At 46.0% G+C, this 20,589-nt stretch overlaps 1 protein-coding gene across 2 annotated transcripts in view; it reads right to left on the bottom strand.

Annotated features, from left to right (window-relative positions):
• The window catches only part of SVOP (SV2 related protein), a 68,022-nt gene that overhangs the window by 31,229 nt on the left and 16,204 nt on the right, over positions 1-20,589 (bottom strand). For both annotated transcript variants that reach the window (XM_032397978.1, XM_032397977.1), the window contains exons 2-6: positions 19,041-19,201; positions 16,045-16,130; positions 14,668-14,766; positions 11,003-11,074; positions 925-1,049 (exon numbers count right to left, since the gene is read on the bottom strand). In XM_032397978.1, coding sequence (XP_032253869.1) covers positions 925-1,049; positions 11,003-11,074; positions 14,668-14,766; positions 16,045-16,130; positions 19,041-19,201 — 543 coding nt within the window. The remainder of the gene's footprint in view (positions 1-924; positions 1,050-11,002; positions 11,075-14,667; positions 14,767-16,044; positions 16,131-19,040; positions 19,202-20,589) is intronic.

Consider the following 20,589-nt stretch of genomic DNA (forward strand, 5'->3'; position numbering starts at 1 on the left):
TCTGCCAATCTCCCAGGACAGAGTAACTTATTCCTACAACTGTGACTACTCAGTACTTTGACAAAAGCACCAACAAACTAACACTCGATTTGCATATGGTTATGCCCACCCCTGCCTTGAGCTTAGGTTAGAGGGGGGTAGGGGGCCTTGTTCCCCTCATGATGGTTAAGAGCATGGATGCTGTAGGCAGACAGACTCGGGTTCTTAGTTCCACTACATACCATATGACTTGGGCAAATGGTCTCACCCATTGAGTCTCGGTTTCAACTGTAAAATGGAGATTACAATCACTTGATAAACACATACCTCCCGGGGCTGCTGTGAAATGTCCAAGAAAAATGTCCAATCAATGCTAGATCTATTAATTTTTATTATTATTTCACATTTATGACCTTCCAGCTATTGTGTTGGGGTTTTTTTAAGATTTTATTTTATCTTTTAAAAGATTTATTTATTTGAAAGAGAGAGAGAAGAGAGAGAGAGCAGGAATAGGAGGAGCAGAGGGAGAGAGAATCCCAAGCAGGCTCTACACTGAATATGGAGGGAGCGCGATATGGGGCTCGATTCCAGGACCCCGAGATCACAACCCTAGCCAAAACCAAGAGTCAGATGCCTAACTGACTGTGTCACCCAGGTGCCCCTTAAGATTTTATGTTTTAGTAACCTCTACACCCAATATGGGGTTCGCACTTACAACCCCGAGATCGAGAGTCACATGCTCCACTGACTGAGCCAGCCTGGTGCCCCTATGGTGTTGCTTTTGTACTGTCAATCATTACAATTCTGATAATGGTAGTCCTCTCTGGCTGCATTATACCTCGTGATACCAGAAGCCCAAGTGTACCATCTCTGCATCCCCCCCAAGGCCATGAACATAGTTGACTGGCTGTCTTGCTGGATGGCCAGAGCTGGGCATTTACTTACGACTGGGGGACCCCTCCAATCCCGAAGCCCACCAGGCCCCGGAGCACCAGGATCCAGCTGTACACGGGCGCGAAAGCACTGAGGATGCCATAGTACAGAGTCCAGAGCACGCTGATCTTCAGCCCCTGCAGAGAAGGAAGACACCAAGTCACAGGGCTTCTCAGCACTGCCAGGCCACATGGCCCCTGAACCTGTTGAAAGCCATCAATGGGGTCATGCTAAACAGTAATCCACACAGGCAAGGGAATACCAGGGATTCTCTGTGGGATGCTGCCAACCCCTGAGGGCGGGTGGTGTGGGAAAACTGTGGGACATTCTTGGTTGTCCCAGTGATTGGCATTTAATATATAGGGCCCTGAGATGTTAGATGCCCCACAGTGCACGAGACTCAATAAAGACTTGTCTTGCATCCTGCACCATCGCAAATGGAACTTTCTACTTGACTCAATGCAGGTGAAAACTCTATGATTATCTGCACCTTGACCTTCACTCTATTTTATATAGAAATAAGATTTGGGGGAGGGGCATAGTTTGAATATACACTTAATTTTTCGGGAATGCAACTTCTAGGTAAATCAAAGGAAGTTTGTGTGTGGTTTGATCTGGAACTTTACAAAATTGCTCATCATTTCAGAAAGCCATGTTGTTAACAGCAACACTGCATATGGTATTTGAGTCACTGAGGGAACACTTCAGTATCTGTCTGCATTCACTGGGTTTCTATGTGTATCTATGAATAGACTGATCTAAATCTATTTCAAAATGTCAAATATAAAGAAAAAATATCAACAAAATTCAGTTAAATACAAGCTTATTTATAATCAGGGACAAATATTAACTACTTCCTTTTATTATCTAGGCAATTGTGCATGCATATTTGCATATTGAAAATAAACCTTATTTAATTAATTGCCTCCTTTAAAAAAAATCCTCCATCATATCATACTTGGGGCATTATACCTGATTTATTTTATTATTTTATTTTTTTATACCTGGTTTCTTTTAGAGATTATACAAGTGGCTACTTTATTTTATTTTTGAAATTATTTCTGGATAATTAAGGGGCATTATTAAAAGTTCTCATAACAATTTCTAAATAAAAGGAACATTGCTTTTTTATTTTATTTTATTTTATTTATTTATTTGAGAGAGAGAAGGAACATTGCTTTTGATGGGTTGAGAACCACCTAAGGACACAATGCTACAAGACAAACATGCATATTCCTGCAGTGCTAATTACTCTTAGAGATTGAGAAAAAATTAAGGGTGAATGCAATTTAAAATGTTATTTTTATATCGAAACGAACACCCAACATATTATGGAGTAGAACACAAATTTTACATGGATTATAGACCTGCAACATGGTGTCTGGGCAGGTCTCTCTCTGCAGTAATTCTCCCAGATCCAGCTTTGAGTTCCTTCTCCTGTCCCCCTGGGGACACTTCAGGAGGAAAGTGTGAAGCACACTGATTTTAGATTTAAAATTAAAATGAACTGGGGCACCTGGCTGGCTCAGTCGGAAGAGCATGCGACTCTTCATCTCAGGGTTGTGAGTTCGAGCCCCATGCTGGGTATAGAGATTACTTATATAAACTTAAATGAATTAAAAGGGACAAGAGAAGAAATCTGTAGGTCTGCCAGATGATTTCCAGTCTCTTGGAAAATGATTTTAAGTGGGAGAGGGAATATTTTAAATAACTTGCATTAGCTTGCAAGAAAGTGATTTCTTTTTCATTTCAATCATTATTCTTCTGATTAAGTCCAAGAGAAAGGATCCATGCGGAGCTAGTCTGTCTTTAACACCTTTTTATTTATTTATTTATTTATTTATTTTAATTTTTTAATTTTTTAATTTTTTTTTGTAGTTTTTAATTTTATTATGTTATGTTAGTCACCATACAATATATCATTAGTTTTTGATGTAGTGATCCATGATCCATTGTTTTCATATAACACCCAGTGCTCCATGTATTACGTGCCCTCCTTAATACCCATCACCGGGCTAACCAATCCCCCCTCCACCCTCCCCTCTAAAACCCTGTTTGTTTCTCAGGTCCATAGTCTCTCATGGTTCATCTCTCCCTCCAATTCCCCCCGCCCATTTTTCCCTTCCTTCTCCTAATGTCCTCCATGTTATTCCTTATGTTCCACAAATAAGTGAAACCATATGATAATTGACTTTCTCTGCTTGACTTATTTCACTTAGCATAATCTCCTCCAGTCCCATCCATGTTGATGTAAAAGTTGGGTATTTATCCTTTCTGATGGCTGAGTAATATTCCATTGTATATATGGACTACATCTTCTTTATCCATTCATCTGTTGAAGGGCATCGCAGCTCTTTCCACAGTTTGGCTATTGCGGACATTGCTGCTATGAACATTGGGGTGCATATGGCCCTTCTTTTCACTACATCTGTGTCTTTGGGGTAAATACCCAGGAGTGCAACTGCTGGGTCATAGGGTAGCTCTATTTTTAAATTTTTGAGGAATCTCCACACTGTTTTCCAAAGTGGCTGTACCAACTTGCATTCCCACCAACAGCTGTAAGAGGGTTCCCCTTTCTCCACAACCTCTCCAACATTTGTTGTTTCTTTCCCTGTCCATTTTTGCCATTCTAACTGGTTTAACACCTTTTTAAATACTCACTAAGCTCTCTTTTTAACAAACAGGGCAGAGGGGCAACTGTAACCAACTAGAATTTAGTAACATTGTTTTATTTTCACCGTATTTATTTTTGCAGATATTTCCTATTTAGGGCAATTGCTACTGATTTCCTATTTAAGACTCTCTATAAAGTTACCTTTTTCAAAAACATGCATTTGAGGTTTTTTTTTTAAGATTTTATTTATTTATTTTAGAGAGAGAGCACTCGGGAGTGGGGGGGAGGGGCAGAGGGAGAGGGAGAGAGTATCTCAAGCAGACTCCCCACTGAGCATGGAGATCATGACCTGAGCCAAAATCAAGAATCTGACGCCCAACTGACTAAACCACCCAGGTGCCCAGGTTTGTTGTTGTTTTTAAGATTTTATTTATTTTATTTTATTTTTGAGATTTATTTATTTCAGAGAGAGAACACACAGTGGGGGTAGAGGCAGAGGGAGAGGGAGAGAATCCCAAGCAGACTCCTCGCCAAGGGTGGAGTCTGACCCAGGGCTCAACCTCACCACCCTGAGATCATGACCTGAGCTGAAATCAAGAGTTGGCCTCTTAACCGACTCAGCCACCCAGGTGCCCTGTTTTGTTTTTTTAATGAAATGGGTATAGAGATCAATATTAAGTACATAACAAATTATTAAAGGCTAGGGCATTTCTGCACCCCTAAAATGCATAACTATGAAATCAGTAACTTGCCGTATATACTTACTTCCTTTCTTTTGGCTTAAGCCAACTTAAGAGGGGTTTGCTTCCTTGGAATCCAAGGAGTCTTGAATCAGAAATAGGACATCATTAGGGACACCTGGGTGGCTCAGTCAGTTAAGGGTCTGCCTTCGGCTCAGGTCATGATCCTGGCGCCCCAGGATGGAGCCCCGCATTGGGCTCCCTGCTTAGCTGGGAGTCTGCTTCTCCTTCTCCCTCTGCCCCTCCCCCTGCTCCTTCTCTCTCTCTTCCTCACTCTCTCTCTCTCAAATAAATAAATACAATCTTAGGGGGAAAAAAAAAGAAATAGGACATCATTAGCAGCAGAGAAAATGAAAAGAGGGAAAACAGAGCAGGAGGAGAGGAGAGGATAGAGAAGAGGGCACCAAGACTGGTGCCTGAGAGCTAAGCCTCCCTCCAGGGACTGCCTGGGAGCTGCGTCATCCCGTTGGGGTTTCCGCGTGACCCCATGCCAGGCAACAAAGACCTGCATGTGACCTATTCTGTAGGGTCACAGCAGACTGCATCTGGCTCTGCATTTGCCTGCTGATGCCAGGGCTTTCCAGCTGGCCAGGAAATGTGGACTCAGCAACCATTTGTGAGTATCATCATGGCTCCGCAAAGGCATGGGCACTGCAGCAAGCCCCATCCAAGCACCGCTCTGGACTCTGCAGGAATGTCTCCTGGGCTTTTGAGCTTTTTATTAACCACACTTGTCATTCTGCTTAACATCTGTCCTGCCTTTCAGATTGTTGGCCCCTTCTCCCCCCCACCCCTCTCTTCCTCTCTCTCCTTTTCTTCCTTCCATATTCATTTACCGAGCATCCCCTGTATGCCAGGCTCTAGAGATAGAAGCACAGACATATGCATTCATTAAAAATTGCTCATTCAATTATTCATTTAACAGTAAACATATATCAAGTGCCTGCTGTATGCCAGGCACTAGGAATGATGCTGTATGTTATTCATTCATTCCATATACGTGTATCAGACACCTGCTGTGGGCCTAGCACTAAATGGACGATATGCATCATTCATTCAATCATTTGTTCCTTCCATATGCATGTATTGAGCACCTGTCACAAGCCTGGCATACATTGAGTGCCTGCTGTTTGCTAAACACTGGACCTTGTCTTGGGCTATAGCAGGGAAGGTGACAGCCAGAGTCTCTGACTTCATGGACCTTTCATTCCCGTTTTGTAAATCGCTGTCCCATCATTATGCTGGGTCCTCACAGCAGCCCGTGGAAAGAGGCTGCTATTTCCAGTCCTATTTCACAAATTAGCCCAGTAAGGGTCAAAGTAGTTGAGTGATTTGTCCAGGATCAGCAGAGTCAAACCTGGAGTCAGGACTTCCAACCCCGAATGCCGTACTTTGAACGAGCCACTCCCCTCCTCCTGGGCCTTTGATGGCTCCCATTGCCTCTGACAGAGAACATACATGATGGTGTCATGCAGCAAGGACAGGTGGGTATGGGTGAATGCAAGAGAACTTGGCCTGTGTTGTCAGCCTCTACTCAGCCCTAGCCAAAAGTTGCCATCACAGAATGTGGATCCCGGGTTGCCAGATAGCTCAATTAAAAAAAAAAAAAAAAGACAACCCACAACTCTTTATTTTTATGAATAATACATTATTTTTTAAACAGAGGCAGCTGATTCAAAATCCTGTACAGCGTTGCATGGGTTAAATAAAACACATGTGTAGACCATGTTAGGTTCATGGCTCACTGGTCTACAACCTGTAGCCTGGAAAGGCTTCGAGCTTCTGCTCCAAGAAGCTGAAGGTCTTGCCACCACTTGGGTGCCAGGTCTGCAGCCTCCAAAAGGAGCATGCTGATGTTATGATCATGAGCATTGCTCACCCCTGGAAGGCTGTCAGCTCCGCGCCCCTGGTGTCCTCTGGGCATGCCCAGGAAAAGGAAAATAGTCATGGGGCAAGGAGGCCTGGGGATCTTCAAAATATCGAGAGGAGAGGCCTGTTGCCTGCCAGCCACCTCCCTTTCCCTCCTTACAGATAACATGAACCTATAGCTTTTGAACTAGCTAGCAACCTGATCATATTCTGAAAGGTTTCTTCTTTGAGCCAAAGCCAATAATAGTTACCATTGATCATGGGCTAACCATGGGTCAGTAAATACTGTTCTAAGTGCATTACCTCCATTTCTCATATAACCCTCCCAGCAACCCTCTGAACTATTGCTCTTGTCAACCTGATTTTACAGATGGGGAAACTGAGGCTCAGAGCGGTGAAACAATTTGCTTAAGGTTCCCTCGCTCGACAGAGGGGATGGAGCATCTTCATCCCGGCAAGGCCACACACCCACAGCTGCCCTTCCTTTGTGAGGCTGCCATAAGCCCCCAGGGTGTAGAAGCTTCTGTAGGAATCAAAGTGGCCCACTGAGTTCTAACCCCTTACGTGAGTCCCTTGCAGAGTCATGCAGTGGACGCCCTCCCAGAAGCCTCCCAGCTGGGCGGAGGCAGATCAAGGAGCTAGGAGGAGATTCTTGGCACTTGCTAAAGCTCGCCAGCTGCCAGGCTCACCCTCTGTTTCTGGAGGAGTTCTACAGAAGCTTTATAATTAGAACCTGATCCATCCTCCCTGTGGTTGGGCCAGAATTCCCTGCAGGGAAGAGGGGGCCCTGCAGTCTGGGGGCGCTTTTCTCTTCTCTCCGGTCGGGAGAGCTAGAGGACCACTCTATAGGCACCCTCTTAGGCTTCATCTGTTTGGAATGGATGAATGTTGAACTGCTCAACTGAACTCGGGGGTACAATTCAGTTGTCTCCCAGCAGCCACGGATGTGGTCTCTGGAGCAGACACACCTGCATTTTAACACTGGCATGGCCATTTATTGTCATGAGCTTGGCAAATGATAGAAACTATAATGGGCATTTATGAATTACTTCCTCTGGGCCAAGAGCTTTCTGTGCAAAGGCCCATTGACTCCTAGAACGCCTCTATGGAAGGGATACTATTATTATCTGACTAACAGATGAGGAAACTGAGGCACAGGGAGGTTGAGTAACTTGTTCAGGGTCATGCAGCCTGCCTGTAGAGGAGCCAGGATTTGAACCTTGGCAGTCTGACCTCAGAGTCCATGCTTTCACAAGGATGGCACGTGAGCATTTCATTTGTCCAAATGAGCACCGGAGGTAAATAGGAAATTAGGGCGGAGCAGTCCCAGGTGATGCAATAAGATGATGCAGAATGAACTCTCCACAATAGTGCAACTTGGCATCACCTGTGCATTCAGCCTGAAGCCTGGTTTCTCAATCCTGATGCCCTTCACAGTTTGGAACGTCCTGTGGACTTTGGGAAATCGAGCAGAATCTCCGACTCACTAGGTGCCAGGAGCACCCCTCCCCTCCATTGTGACAACCAAAAAAAAAAACATCTCCAGACACTGCTGAGTGTCCCCCCGGGAGGAAGGGGGAGACAAAAATCTGCCCACTCCCTCCCCCAGCGAGAATTACTGTTCTAGAAATTGCCAAAATGTGTTCAGAACTCACAAGATTCAGTAAATGGCATTACTGAAAACCCATCTAGGAATCGTTTTAAAATCTGAGCTCTAGTTTTCTCCTCATCATAAAACGAAGACATCTACATCCCATACCTCCTGGGACCACCGTAGGCACGACTGATGTTAGTGGCAGAAGGAGCACGCTCTTCTGAAGGATGTCAGGATCGTAAGCTTACGACCTTTTGGGGCTTCTCGGTAAACAGAGAACACTCATCAGTAAACAGAGATCACTCATCAGTAAAGTCCCTTGCTGGTCTGGAGAGGATGAGAGCGGCAGAGAGTGGCAACAAGGAGATCTGATTTTCATCCATCAGCTCAGCCACTCGAGAAGTATTTATGGAGTGTCTGCTATAAGGCAGGTACTCTGCCAGGTGCCCGGGGCCACCTCGGGGAGCAAAACAGGCACAGCCACCTTCCGCATGGGGTTTACTGCACTCACCTGGCCGCCCTCCCGCCCCTGGCAGACATCACTAATCGATCACAGCACTGTCCCACTGAGCCTTCCCACTCCTCAAGTCCATGTGTCTGGCATCCACTACTGAATGATTAGAACAGACACACAGGGGCAACAAACCCATTTGCCCTTTAGTTTCAGGAATTCAATAATTCAATTACTATCAGCTATTACTAGTCCAATCTCCCCTGACATAAATAAGGAAACTGAGGCCCCAAGAAGGGGGAGTAACTTGCTTTAGTCACCTAGTGGCAGACCCAGGCTCCAAATGCAGGCTATTTTCACTCCTTCCCCCCTGTATTCCTCATGGCTTCATGATTCAGCAATTGGGTAACAGAATTTGGGGCACAGTAAAGTTCCTTGTGACGGGTTCCTGCATTTTTGTGTGTGCATATGCATGTTTGCCTCAAGAGCAAGTAAATAAAAAACGTTTTTAGGCAGAGACAGAGGGACAAGTCGTCCACCCCATGCCCAGTTTGCACAGGAAGAGGCCACATGAAGACTTTAGAAGAGCTTTCTCCTTTGATTATTTTAAAACTGCAAAGGCTAACGTTAGGTCCAGCCTCAGCCACACATTTGCAGTTTTCAATGCCGAAGTGCCACCCAAGAATGGCTCTGCTTTATTTTAAGAGGGCTTCCCTTTCCTCCCTCCCTCCCTCTCTTTCCTCCCTCCCTCCCTTCCTTCCTGCCTTCCTGCTTTCTTCCTTTCCTTCCATCATTCCTCCCATCCTTCCTTCCTGCCTTCTTCCTTTCCTTCTAACCTCCCTCCCTTCTATCCACCCTTTCTTCTATCCCTCCCTCCCTTCCTCCTTCCTCCCTCCCTCCCTCTCTCCAGCTCTGGCTCTGTTCTGTCTTCCAACCAGAAAATTGCTGAAGCAATGACTTACACCCTCCAGAAAAAGGAAGGGGGTGGGAGGGGGTGTATGGACAGAGTTTAGAGAGCTACAGCCTGAAAACCAGAGTCACCCAGGTTCTATTCTCTTTGGGAGGCCTGGAGAGGTCTTCCCAACTGATCTCTGCAGCCTCTAAAACCAACCAGGAGCCCCTGCGCTATAATGGCTACAGTTGGTTTCCCAGCCTGGTCACCTCTGGTCCTGCCCCAGCCACTTATTGGTGGTTTTATAAGTCAATGTCTCCCAGGTGCCTGCTGGCCCACGTGTTTCCTGTCCAGCCACAGTGGGAGGGGCTGCAGCTGGACTGCACTGTTCAACCATCCATCCATCCATCCATCCATCCGTCCATCCATCCACTGAGTCAACATACATTGATTGAACATCTACGGATTCAAGCCATAGCATCATGGTTAAGGCAAGAGTCTAGACTTAGAAGGAGCGAGACCTGGCTGTGTGACATGCAAACTGCGTGGCTTGGGCAAGTTGCCCACACCCCGTGCCTCAGTTTCCCCTTCCATAAAATCAGATTGATAATAGTACTGGGGTTTGGGTGAGCTGATGCATGTATCACGCTTGGTACAGGGCTCTACATACAAGGCGCTGTGTTATTTTCAGTCTGTGGCATGCTGGTTACAGTGGACCCCACCTGTTACCTCCTCAGCTTCCATCTCTCCCTTCTCCTTTCCTAACAGAATTCTAAGTTTGTTTAGATATCTACACTAGTCTAAGTCAGTTCTCAAAGTATGGGCCCCAGACCAGCAGCATCAGCACCCCCTGGGAACTCCTCAGAAATGCCATCATTGCAATCCAGTTCACATGTGTCCTGTGCCTATGATGTGCCTGGCATTGTACAAAGCGGTTCAGACCTAGGCTCTCAACGAACCTCCAATGTAGACTCTGTTAAGGAAATTGATGCTCAGAGAGGTCAATTCACTTGCCCAAGGTCACACAGCCAGGAGTGGCAGGGTCACGACTGAACCCAGATCCACCTGATTCCAGAGCCCAAGCATGTAACCAATTACACCACCCTGCCTCCGGAGAAGCTGCAGATCGAGGAGGAGAGTCCAGGAAAGAGAATAATAAAGCAGTCAGGGGGTGCAATCACTCAGAATTGCACAATTAGTCCTGAGCAGGGCACTTAACCAAGTAGAGCTTGCCTAGATTTACAGAGATCTTTTCTCCCATCAGGCCCAAGTTTATAGCTTGGAGGACTGTAACTTCACCTGCTGAAGGATTCAAAGCACCCAGGGGCAGCCTAGCAAAGCAAGAGCAGCGTGAAATACAAAGGGGACCATGAAGTAACAAACCGATAAAACAGTAAGAGCTCCATGCGATGCCAGAACTGTAAGTTCCCTCCTTCCTTCTTGTTTACAAATCCATTTCATGTCGTATCTGAGGCTGGGCTTCCCCCAAAGCAGACCCTGACACAAGAATTCTAGACAAACAGTTTATTTAGATGGTGATCCCAGGAGGAGTGGGGAAGGCAGACAGGTTCCCACGGTGGGCCCCGGAGTTCAATGCTGCTGGGATTGAGGGATGATTCATTTAGGGCCAGAAAGTTGACGTCTTTATCTACCAGCCCTTGACTGCCCCCAGCCTCGTGTAAGGGAATGGTGAGTGCCAAGGGGACCGGGCTGGGCACGGATAGCTTCTTCTGCATTCTGAAACGTACACGCTTGGGCCCCACTAGGCATGTGTGATTTCGAGAGTCCACGGCCTCAGAGCAATGTCTTCTCATTGCATTTCGACAGAGCTCATTGGGCCTCCCCAGTGCTAAGCAGCACCGTTTTCCTACTTGTCAACGCCACCATGGAGATAACCCAGAGGACATGCACTTAGGAGAGGTCGCCTTACTGTTTTCCTGCCGTACTGGTCTGAGATGTTTCCCCAGAGCGTGGAGCTGGACATCATGCCGACAAAGACTACCTGTGGATGGAAAGACAGGGTCTGTTAGACGGTGACACGTAGCGTCACAGAGAAAAGGAACAATGACGTGAACCTGTCATATCACATCCTAGTAACACTAATGAGCCAACATTGGCTGAGATCCTGTGAAGGTACAAACACTGTTCTGTGTGCTTCATGTTATTGTTTAAGCCTCACAACAATCCTGTGGGGTGGGTGATATCTTATCCCCAGGTGACAGAGGAAACCGAGACTCACAGGGGGACGTCCCTTGGCCAGGGTCACACAGGTGTAAGCGGTACAGCCTGGGATGGAATCGGGGGTGTAACCACGGAGCTGGCATCTTGCCAATTTCTCGCCATAAGATCAAAGGTAGAGTTTGGAGGGTTCGAGAAACAGAAGACAGAAGGTTGGGATGAGAACTGTAAGCTGTTTGTAAGAGGAAACACTCATGGAGTGTTCGCGGTGTGCCTTGAATTATCATACCCATTTTATAGATGGGGACCCCGAGGCTCAGAGGGTTAAGAAACCTGCTCAGTACCCCAGGGGGAGAGGGTAGAGCCAGGTCTTAAACCAAGGAAGGCTGAGTGGAGCTTTCATCCTTGTGTCCCATCCTTATCCTCTGCGAGTGTGGGACAGCACGCTAAATGCTTTGTACTCACATCTTACCTAATGTCGTGGTGGCCTTACAAGATGCGTGCCATTATCATCCCCATTTTGCAGATAAGGCAACTGAGGCCCAAAGAGGTGAAGGCACTGCCCAGTGCTGTCTGACCCCCAAACTGCAGGCATGACCTGGGGCAGCGGGTTGCAAACAGGGGTTACACAGAGGCGGTCGCTCCAACCAGACATGGCTATTCTTAAAGGAATTAATTTCCAGGTCCTCAACTTCCATACAGACTCTTTCCTGAGAACAGGCTAGGGGTCTTGCCTGTTCCCTGCCCCACTCTCCCTTTCTCAACCACCCCCTCTCGCTTCTCACTACCTCCACCTCACAGGCCAATGCTTTGAGGTTAAACCCTCTAGGACACCTCCAAAGGGACACCAATGACAAGTTACAAATCCTTTTGCGAGTCATCTTGCTTCCAATTCCTTTTTAGTATTTTTAACCAAATTGAAAGAGAGCCTAATCAAGCTGTCAGCAAATTAGATCACTAAAAATAACCTTTCATAAGCAGTTGCTGTGTGCTCTTCAGCATATAACTTGGAAGTTGCTGGAAAAAAACCAAGTGGCATTAGTTTATTGAGTTATTACAAGACTCCTTCAATCCCCCCTCAATTTTTATATGAAACAAAGTAAAAATGAAAAATAGGAAAGGAATTGCTGCTAAGCCCTATCTCACTTTAATAGAAAGTCATCATCCAAGAATACGGGATGTAATTGGGAGACGCTCCACACCACTCATTACAAGGTAGATTCCTGATAAAAATTCACTTGTGTTTAACAATTATTTATCAAAAGTAATTCTTTCTTTCTTTTTTTTTTAAGTAATGCTTTCTTGTTTCGACCTATTAAGTATTACTAAAAACTACCATGATAACTCAGTGCAGGAGAAAAATGTCAACACTTAAGAGCCTTATGAGCTCAGAAAATTAAAAGCAATAATTTAAAATTTATGTATTCTGTCCCAGAAAATTCTGACAGGTGATAAATGGCATGGTTTCAAGTAGAGTAAAACATTGCTATGATAAAATGTGGAGATATGGAATGGAAATGCCAGTCCAAGAAGAAAAGAAGACAAGGCAAAATTTCCAAATACTTCTGAAGACCTTATTCATATTATTTTAAAACAGAGGACAGCAGGTATCAGGTAAGTATTTCAATTCCATTGGGCACATTTTAAAAAGTGATATGAAATTTTACTCAATTTTTTAAATGTTTCAATACACCAGAAATCATCGAATCTGCAACCTGCAATTTAAAAACATTTAACATTGATTGGGGTGCCTGGATGCGACTCTTGATTTTGGGATTGTGAGTTCGAGGCCCACATTGGGTGTAGAGATGACTTAAATAAATGAAACTTTAAAAAAATAAAAACACAAAAACATTTAAGGTCAAAAAAGTTTTTAAAATAAAAATAAGGGGCGCCTGAGTGGCTCAGATGGTTAAGCGTCTGCCTTTGACTCAGTTCATGATCCCAGGGTCCTGGGATCAGGCTCCACATCAGGCTCCCTGCTCAGCAGGGAGTCTGCTTCTCCCTCTTCCTCTGCCTCTCCCCACTGCTCCTGTTCTCTCTCTCTCTCTCTGTATCTCTCTGTCTCAAATGAATAAATAAAAAATTCTTTTAAAAAAATAAATAAGAGTAAAATAAAGACATTTAATATCCATTTTAAAATCTATGAGAGTCCTGGGGCCTGCATAGTTTTTAGAAAATTCTTTTCTAGATAACCTAGAGCAAAAATGTTTGAAGATTGCTGTCTTGGGGTGAAGTGTTGCCTTAATCATGTGCTAAGGGATATCGCTGCACCCTGGAAGAATTAAGCATTCCCCGCAAACACGCAATTCCCCCATTTTCCCTCCCCGGAGGAGGAGATCTAGGCACAGCAGAACACCAGTTTATACCACAGTAATTACGGTAACCTTGCACCGTATTTCCTATGACAACAATGTGGGTCCCTCTTATCCTCCTTATGTACATTATGCAGGTAAAGCAACTCCCGCTGCGCTCTAACTTTCCCACAGAAGCTTGGCCAGTAAATGGTCATTGTTACAGCCAAGAAAGGCTCCACACTGCAAAAATACAGCCCTGTGGGTATGCTTCGGGGGGTGGGGGTGGGGCGGGTATCAGTGGTGATATCAGGCCTAGTTGCTGAAGGCGCTCAAGCCATTCCAGAACAGTTATAGCATTCTGGGAGGTGCTCCTGGTTAGCAATGACTGTACTCTGCCAGTAGCTAGGCTGTGTGACCTTTCGTGAGTGACTTAACCTCTCTGTGCCTCATTTTCCTCAGCTAATAATAGTACCTACCTCCTAGGGTTGTGAGGATTAAAGAGCACAATATATATTATGCATAGATTACATGCAATATATGTAAAGCACTTTGCACCGTAAGAGCTCAGGAAATATTAGCTTTTGTACCATTATTATTACCCTCTTATCCAGCCTGACCGTTCCCCTCCCTTTTAGAGGGCTGCCGCTGGACTCCCCTAACAAATATTGAGGGTTCTCCCTCACTCTCCATCAAGTCTTAATTCAGGGAGCAGCGCTCCCTACCATTTATTAAACCTCTACTATGTGTATCAGTCACGGTGTTGTTTCAATCCTCAGATCACCCTCGTGCGAGAGGAACTGGCATCTCCTTTTTGCCATCAAGTGAGGTTAGGAGGTTTATGTGCAGGTGGGTTCCAACTTCCCAGCAATTGAGCAGAAAGTCTGGGACCCCAGGTCGTGGGTCCCCTGGGTGGAGCAGTGTTGGCTGCAAACCTGCCGGGATATGCAAGGTGCACAGCGGAGTAAAAGGAAGCTGGGGTCCCCATTGTTTCCAACCAGGGCTTAATTCTTCCCTCCTGAGCCCTTGGCAGCAGCAAGAGAGGGAGACACCCCACAGAACGCCCTAGGGGATGTCCTGAACGCGCACGACCGCACGACCGGAGAGCTGCAGGGCTGCCTACCGAGGTCAGTAACGCAACCTGCCAGCTGGGGAGTCGCCATTCGCAGTGTAGCTGTGGTGCAAGGATGCTCAGGATCATCATTTCCATGGCATCGGCCATCTGCAGGGAGGAAGCAAACATCGTGAGGCCAGGATCTGCCCAGGGCTGGGGCCGGCTGTGCCCAAGTCCATGACCCCTGGGAGAGCATGCAGAACCGCCCTCTTCCACTGGCTGCTGAGCACCCTTCTGCACATTGAAACACACTGAAAGGTCCGGTAGTTCAAACAGTGTGGTACCACGTGGGAATTGACAAGTAGGCATTTAACATTCTGTGTGTTTCTGTGTTTAAAACAATAGGGGCAGGGCGCCTGGGTGGCTCAGTTGGTTAAGCGACTGCCTTCGGCTCAGGTCATGATCCCGGAGTCCCGGGATCGAGTCCCGCATCGGGCTCCCTGCTCGGCAGGGAGTCTGCTTCTCCCTCTGACCCTCCCCCCTCTCATGTGCTCTCTCTCTCCTCTCATCCTCTCTCTCAGATAAATAAATAAAAAATCTTAAAAAAAAAAAATAAAACAATAGGGGCGTTCCCCAAATGAAGTGGGGAAACATTCTATCTCTAAAATCTGAAAAAAACCTTTTGTAGAGGTAGAGAGACAATGATCTTTTCTCTTCAGCTCAATTAAAGACCAGTTTATCTTTGGTTTATCAACCTCAGGCAGAACTGTCAGTATATTTAACAAGGACGACCTTTTAATATATTAACACACACCAGGAAGTCGCAGTAATTACACATTGTGGTACCTTTATGAGACGAGACAGAAATGAGAGACCAGAAGCAGATCCGCATGGCCGTGGGAATGTGATGGATAATGCAGGTGGCTTTTTAAATTAGGGGGGACAATGATGCGGGGAAACTGGAGATTCATTTGAAAAAATGTAGTTTGGTCACCATCTTGCAGCATTCATAAAAGTCAGTTTCAATTGTATTAAAGGTCTAGATGTGTTCTTTGCTAGAGGTGGATTAGGGGATTTTTAACAAGGGATCATGAAACTCTTGAAGCAGCAGGCACATTTTTATTTGTGCATGTTTATCTAGGATGAGCTCCACGGACGACATCATCATCTTATGGCAGCCCTGAGTCCCAAATGGTTGAGAATCACCACTTAATTTAGCCAGAAACTTCAAATCCACCTTGAGGGCAATCGCCAGCTACACTCAAACTCCTGCCAAGGGCAGATCTTCATGATCACCGGGATCTCGAAACATAAACTTTTATTGATTCAAGCAAAGGCTCCACGTGGAGGGAACTATGTCCTTCCTTATGGCCCCCGGAAGACAGCTGGGCAGCATGAGGTTTCCTGGAGACTGAATGTGAGGTCACCACCCCCAGAAATACTTGCCCAAGCCAAGCCGGTGAGAACAGACAGCTTCCATTGAAATTTTCCAAACCCAATGGCTTCCACTGCATCTTCCACCATGAAAGTATCTGGAAAGGAGACAGAGAGAGAGGGGAGAAGGAATGAGTGCATCCTGCACTTATCCTCATGTGAGGGGTTTGGGGGGCGGTCTTACTAAGCCAAGCTTAGTAAAGACAGCACACACTACTTCTAGAAATGTTATCCTAGAGAAACACTCCTGCAAATGTGAAAAGATACCTTGCTACAAAGTCCACGGCAACAATGTTTGTAAAAGGGAAAACGGGAAAACCCAGAAAGTCTATCAACAGGGGTTGGTTAGATAAATTATTATATATATCGTAATCATATATACGTGTGTATATATTCACATTATGAAATATGACCTGCCTGTTAAAAAGAATGTGCAGATATAGGAAGATGCACCCAACATATTGTTAATTAATTTTTGAAAACAAAGCAAAATGCGCAGCATATTTAGTATGAGTCTCTTCTGGGAAATGTACACGCCTATGTGTATGTGTATGCATATGGATGGATGTTTGTGTCGGTGCATGGAATGTATACCAAACTTTACATTACGGTTGCATTTTTGTTGTCTTTGGAGAGAGGAAGGGAGCGATCCTATGAGATTTTAGCTCTCTTCGGCAATGTATTGCTTCCATAGTCAGGAAAGAAAGAAAGACTTTTTAAAAGCAAAATGCCACTGCACTTAGATAGAAAGCTGTCCACATTATATTGTGAAGTCAAAAAGGTAACTGGGGAGAGGTATGCATCGTTAAGAGTGGTCTTTTGATAAAATTAGGTGTGTGTGTGTGTGTGTGTGTGCACGCGCGTGCACGCACCATGTAGGAGAAGTAAAATTGAATGTCCACAAATTGTTAACAGGATCATCTTTGAGGATGGCACTCACTTTCCCACTTTGTACCTTTCTCTAGTGTTGAAATGCCTTCCAAAGGAACATGTGTTATTTGTGTGCTCAGAAAAATTAGGATATAATTGATATGCTAAGAAGTGTTTTTGAAAAATGTGGAAAGACCAAACACAATCTAGTGGGCTGGACGGTGTCCTGCAACAACACTGCTGGAAAAACCGGTGAAATCTGAATCAAGTCTGGGGTTTAGCCAATAGCATGGCACCAGTGTTCATTTCTTCGTTTTGACAAATGCACGGTGGCCGGGAGAGTTGTTACCACCAGGAGAAGCTGCATGAAGGGTATGTGGGAGCTCTCTCAACTATATTTGCAACTTTTCTGTAAATCTACAAGGGTTTCCAAAAAAAGTTAATGACAAAATAAAAATACTAAAGGAGCTCCCTGGGTGGCCCTTCTGTGAGCTACCTCTGAGGCTCTCATCAGCCCCTGCTGGGAGTTGTCATCTTTGTAGAATCTCAATCATGGGCCTCTTGCATCAATCATAATTTTCTCCAGAAGTGTGAGCTGGTGTTTATCACATCAGCAGGGGCTGGTTTCCTCCAGCAAAAAAATACTGGGCGGAAAGCAGAGTGAGTCCTGGAGAGTCATCAGTAAGAAGAAGAGTAATACATAAAAGTGCGCGTCTGATTGCTCACCGTGGGCCAGGCACCATACGAAGACCTTGATGTTCACTGTCCCATTTAGTCCCTGGCCCAGCTATTAGTTCAGGCCCAGTCCCAGCTCCCTGTTGCAGAGGAGGACATGGACTTGCTCAGCATCACACTGTGGCTGCACTGTAGCTCTGGGAGTTGAGCCCAGATCAGCCTGGGAATAAAGCCAGTGCCCCCAACCACTGCCTGCCCACCACCCCCCAGCCACTGCCTCCTTAGATCTCCTACCCCAGCCAGGTTTTGGGTTTAAGACATTAACCCTCTCTCATGTTGGGAATCTGGGGCCTTTCGGGGATGCGCGTAATGTTTTTGTCCATCAGCATCATGTGTGAAGGGAGACAAAGTCTGAAGGCCCCACCTCAGGTCTCTTGTTTGACCAGCTCTACTGAGAGGAGCACAAAGTCATGGGTCTGAATATGTGCTTTGAGGCCAGATTGCCTGGCTGTGGACCCAGCATTGCTAATTTTTAGCTGTGTGACCCTGGACAAGATACTGAGTCTTTCTGTGCTTCAGGTTTCTCTTCTGCAAAAGGGGGAAGATGAGCATAATAATTCCAACTGGAACTGATGTGAAGATTAAATGGGTCATATATGTAAAGTGCTTTGCTCGGTGCCTGGCCCGGAGTAAATCCTCGGCCGATGTCAGCTGCTCCTGTCACCATGGTCATCATCACCCTCATCACCACCAACCACCATCATCATTACACTATCATCACCACCACCAGCATCAACATCACCACCAACATTATCATTGCCATCACCATGATCATCACCACCACCATCATCATCCTCACTATCATCCTCCTCCTCCTTACCATCATCATCATCATCACCACCACCACCACCATCATCATCACCATCACCACCACCATGATCATCGCCATCATCAGCATTACCACCACCACCATCATCATCCTCACTATCATCCTCCTCCTCCTCACCATCATCATCATAATCATCACCACCACCACCATCATCATCACCATCGCCACCACCATGACCATCGCCATCATCAGCATCACCACCACCACCATCATCATCCTCACTATCATCCTCCTCCTCCTCACCATCATCATCATCATCACCACCACCATCACCACCATCATCACCATCACCACCACCATGATCATCACCATCATCACCATCATTGTTGCTGCTGCCCTCAGCTGAGTGTTATGCAATGAAGCTGACTGGCGGGGATTGTGATGTAACTTTATCTGCTGGAGGAAGCCATGTAGGCCCAGCCCACACTTCCAGCACCACCTCTGGGCCCTCCGGGCCCTCCTACCTGCCCCTTCACTAGATGCCTCTGAGAGCACGATCTGGGGAGATAACTCTGGCATTTCAGAGCCCCTGACTGTGGTCCAGGCTGATGTCCCAACTGCAGAGCCCTCTCACCGTCAGTGGGATTAGCAAACTCCTTGGGCACAGCTGCCCCATCGTCCAGCTCGACGGCCTCTAGGCCCACGCGGACCCCTTCAATCTGGACCTCATGCTCTCCCGAAGCCGCGTCATCCTCTGACCTTGCACTCTCGCCCGTGCGACGGAATTTCACCACCCTAGAGGACAGAGCAAATCTGGTCATGATAGCTAGAACGTCCCTTCGATGGCCTTGCTGCACAGCTCTTGGGCCCAAGACAGGTGAAAGGCTTTTCCTCATGGTCCAGAGAATAGAATGGATGTGGGGGGAGGGGCATTGGCATTTCTATTGAGTTGGACTGGTGGGGGGTGTGACAGCTTCAAGAGTTGCATATCAGGTCTGCCACATACATTTGTATAGGTTGGGCACTGCACAACTCCAGGGGGACCCTACTCACATGTTAGATGATGTCAAAGAGAATTTCTTTGTTCTAGATGTAAATACTGTTTGGAATCACATGTGTTTCAGAATTTAGATTTGTCTCTCTGGATGGAACAGAGGTAACAATTTGGTTACCTAGGGGTTACATTATGCCCACAAAAAATTGCCCACACAGTATTTTTTTAACTTAAAGTGGATGTCCATGTTTTTAAATTGGGAGAATTAATGTAAAAAGCCAGATTCCTCATGTCTCTTCAAAAAGTAGAGTATCTGGGGAAACTGGCTGGCTCATGTCTCTTCCAAAAGTAGAGTATCTGGGGAACCTGGCTGGCTCATGTAACTCTTGATCTCAGGGTTGTGGGTTCAAGCCCCACATTGGGTGGAGTTAAAAAAAGAGTATCTGGTCATCTGGGGCCCACATTCCTGTAAGGGAGCCGTGTGGCTAGATCTGTCCTCCCTGTAGACAGGACGCACCACGGTTGATCACAGACTCTTCCTCTCCAAATTACCTCTAGCCGTGAGGGTCTCTTGCCATTTATCCTCATATGTGTTCTGTGTTCCTCTTACTTGGCGCTTACCCATTTGTCTGGCCTTGGTAGGCCTTTGAGTTTGAGACCCATTGACTCCATTTTGCAATACATTCCCTTAAATTATGCTATTTCTTGTTACTCTGGACAAGGCTTGATTTCTCTGAGCAGCAATCTCTTCATCTAGGGGCTCAGCAGCGAAATTCCCTGTGTCCTTCCAACCCCCTCACTCCCAAACACAAAACTCTTGCTGCTGTCTGCCCTGTGCTGGGTTTTGGGGTCACAGCAGAGACAAGATAGAGTGTCCCTCCCATCACAGGGGACAGTGATATTTTTTTAAAAATATTTTTTATTTATTTACTTGAGAGAGAGCAAGTGCGAGAGAGAGAGAGCACGCACACAGAAGGAGAGCGAGAAGCAGAATCCCCATTGAGCAGGGAGCCCAACATGGGGCTCCATCCCAGGACCCTGAGATCATGACCTGAGCTAAAGGCAGACGCTTAACAGACTGAACCACCCAAGCGTCCCAAGAGAGTGATATTAAATGAGTAATGCCCATTATTATCAGGGCTTTGAAAAAAGAAGTGTGGGATGTCATGGACATGAATGGCTAGGGGGC

Source organism: Phoca vitulina, unplaced genomic scaffold (assembly GCF_004348235.1).
Source record: "Phoca vitulina isolate PV1807 unplaced genomic scaffold, GSC_HSeal_1.0 scaffold108, whole genome shotgun sequence".
Classification (NCBI taxonomy): domain Eukaryota; kingdom Metazoa; phylum Chordata; class Mammalia; order Carnivora; family Phocidae; genus Phoca; species Phoca vitulina.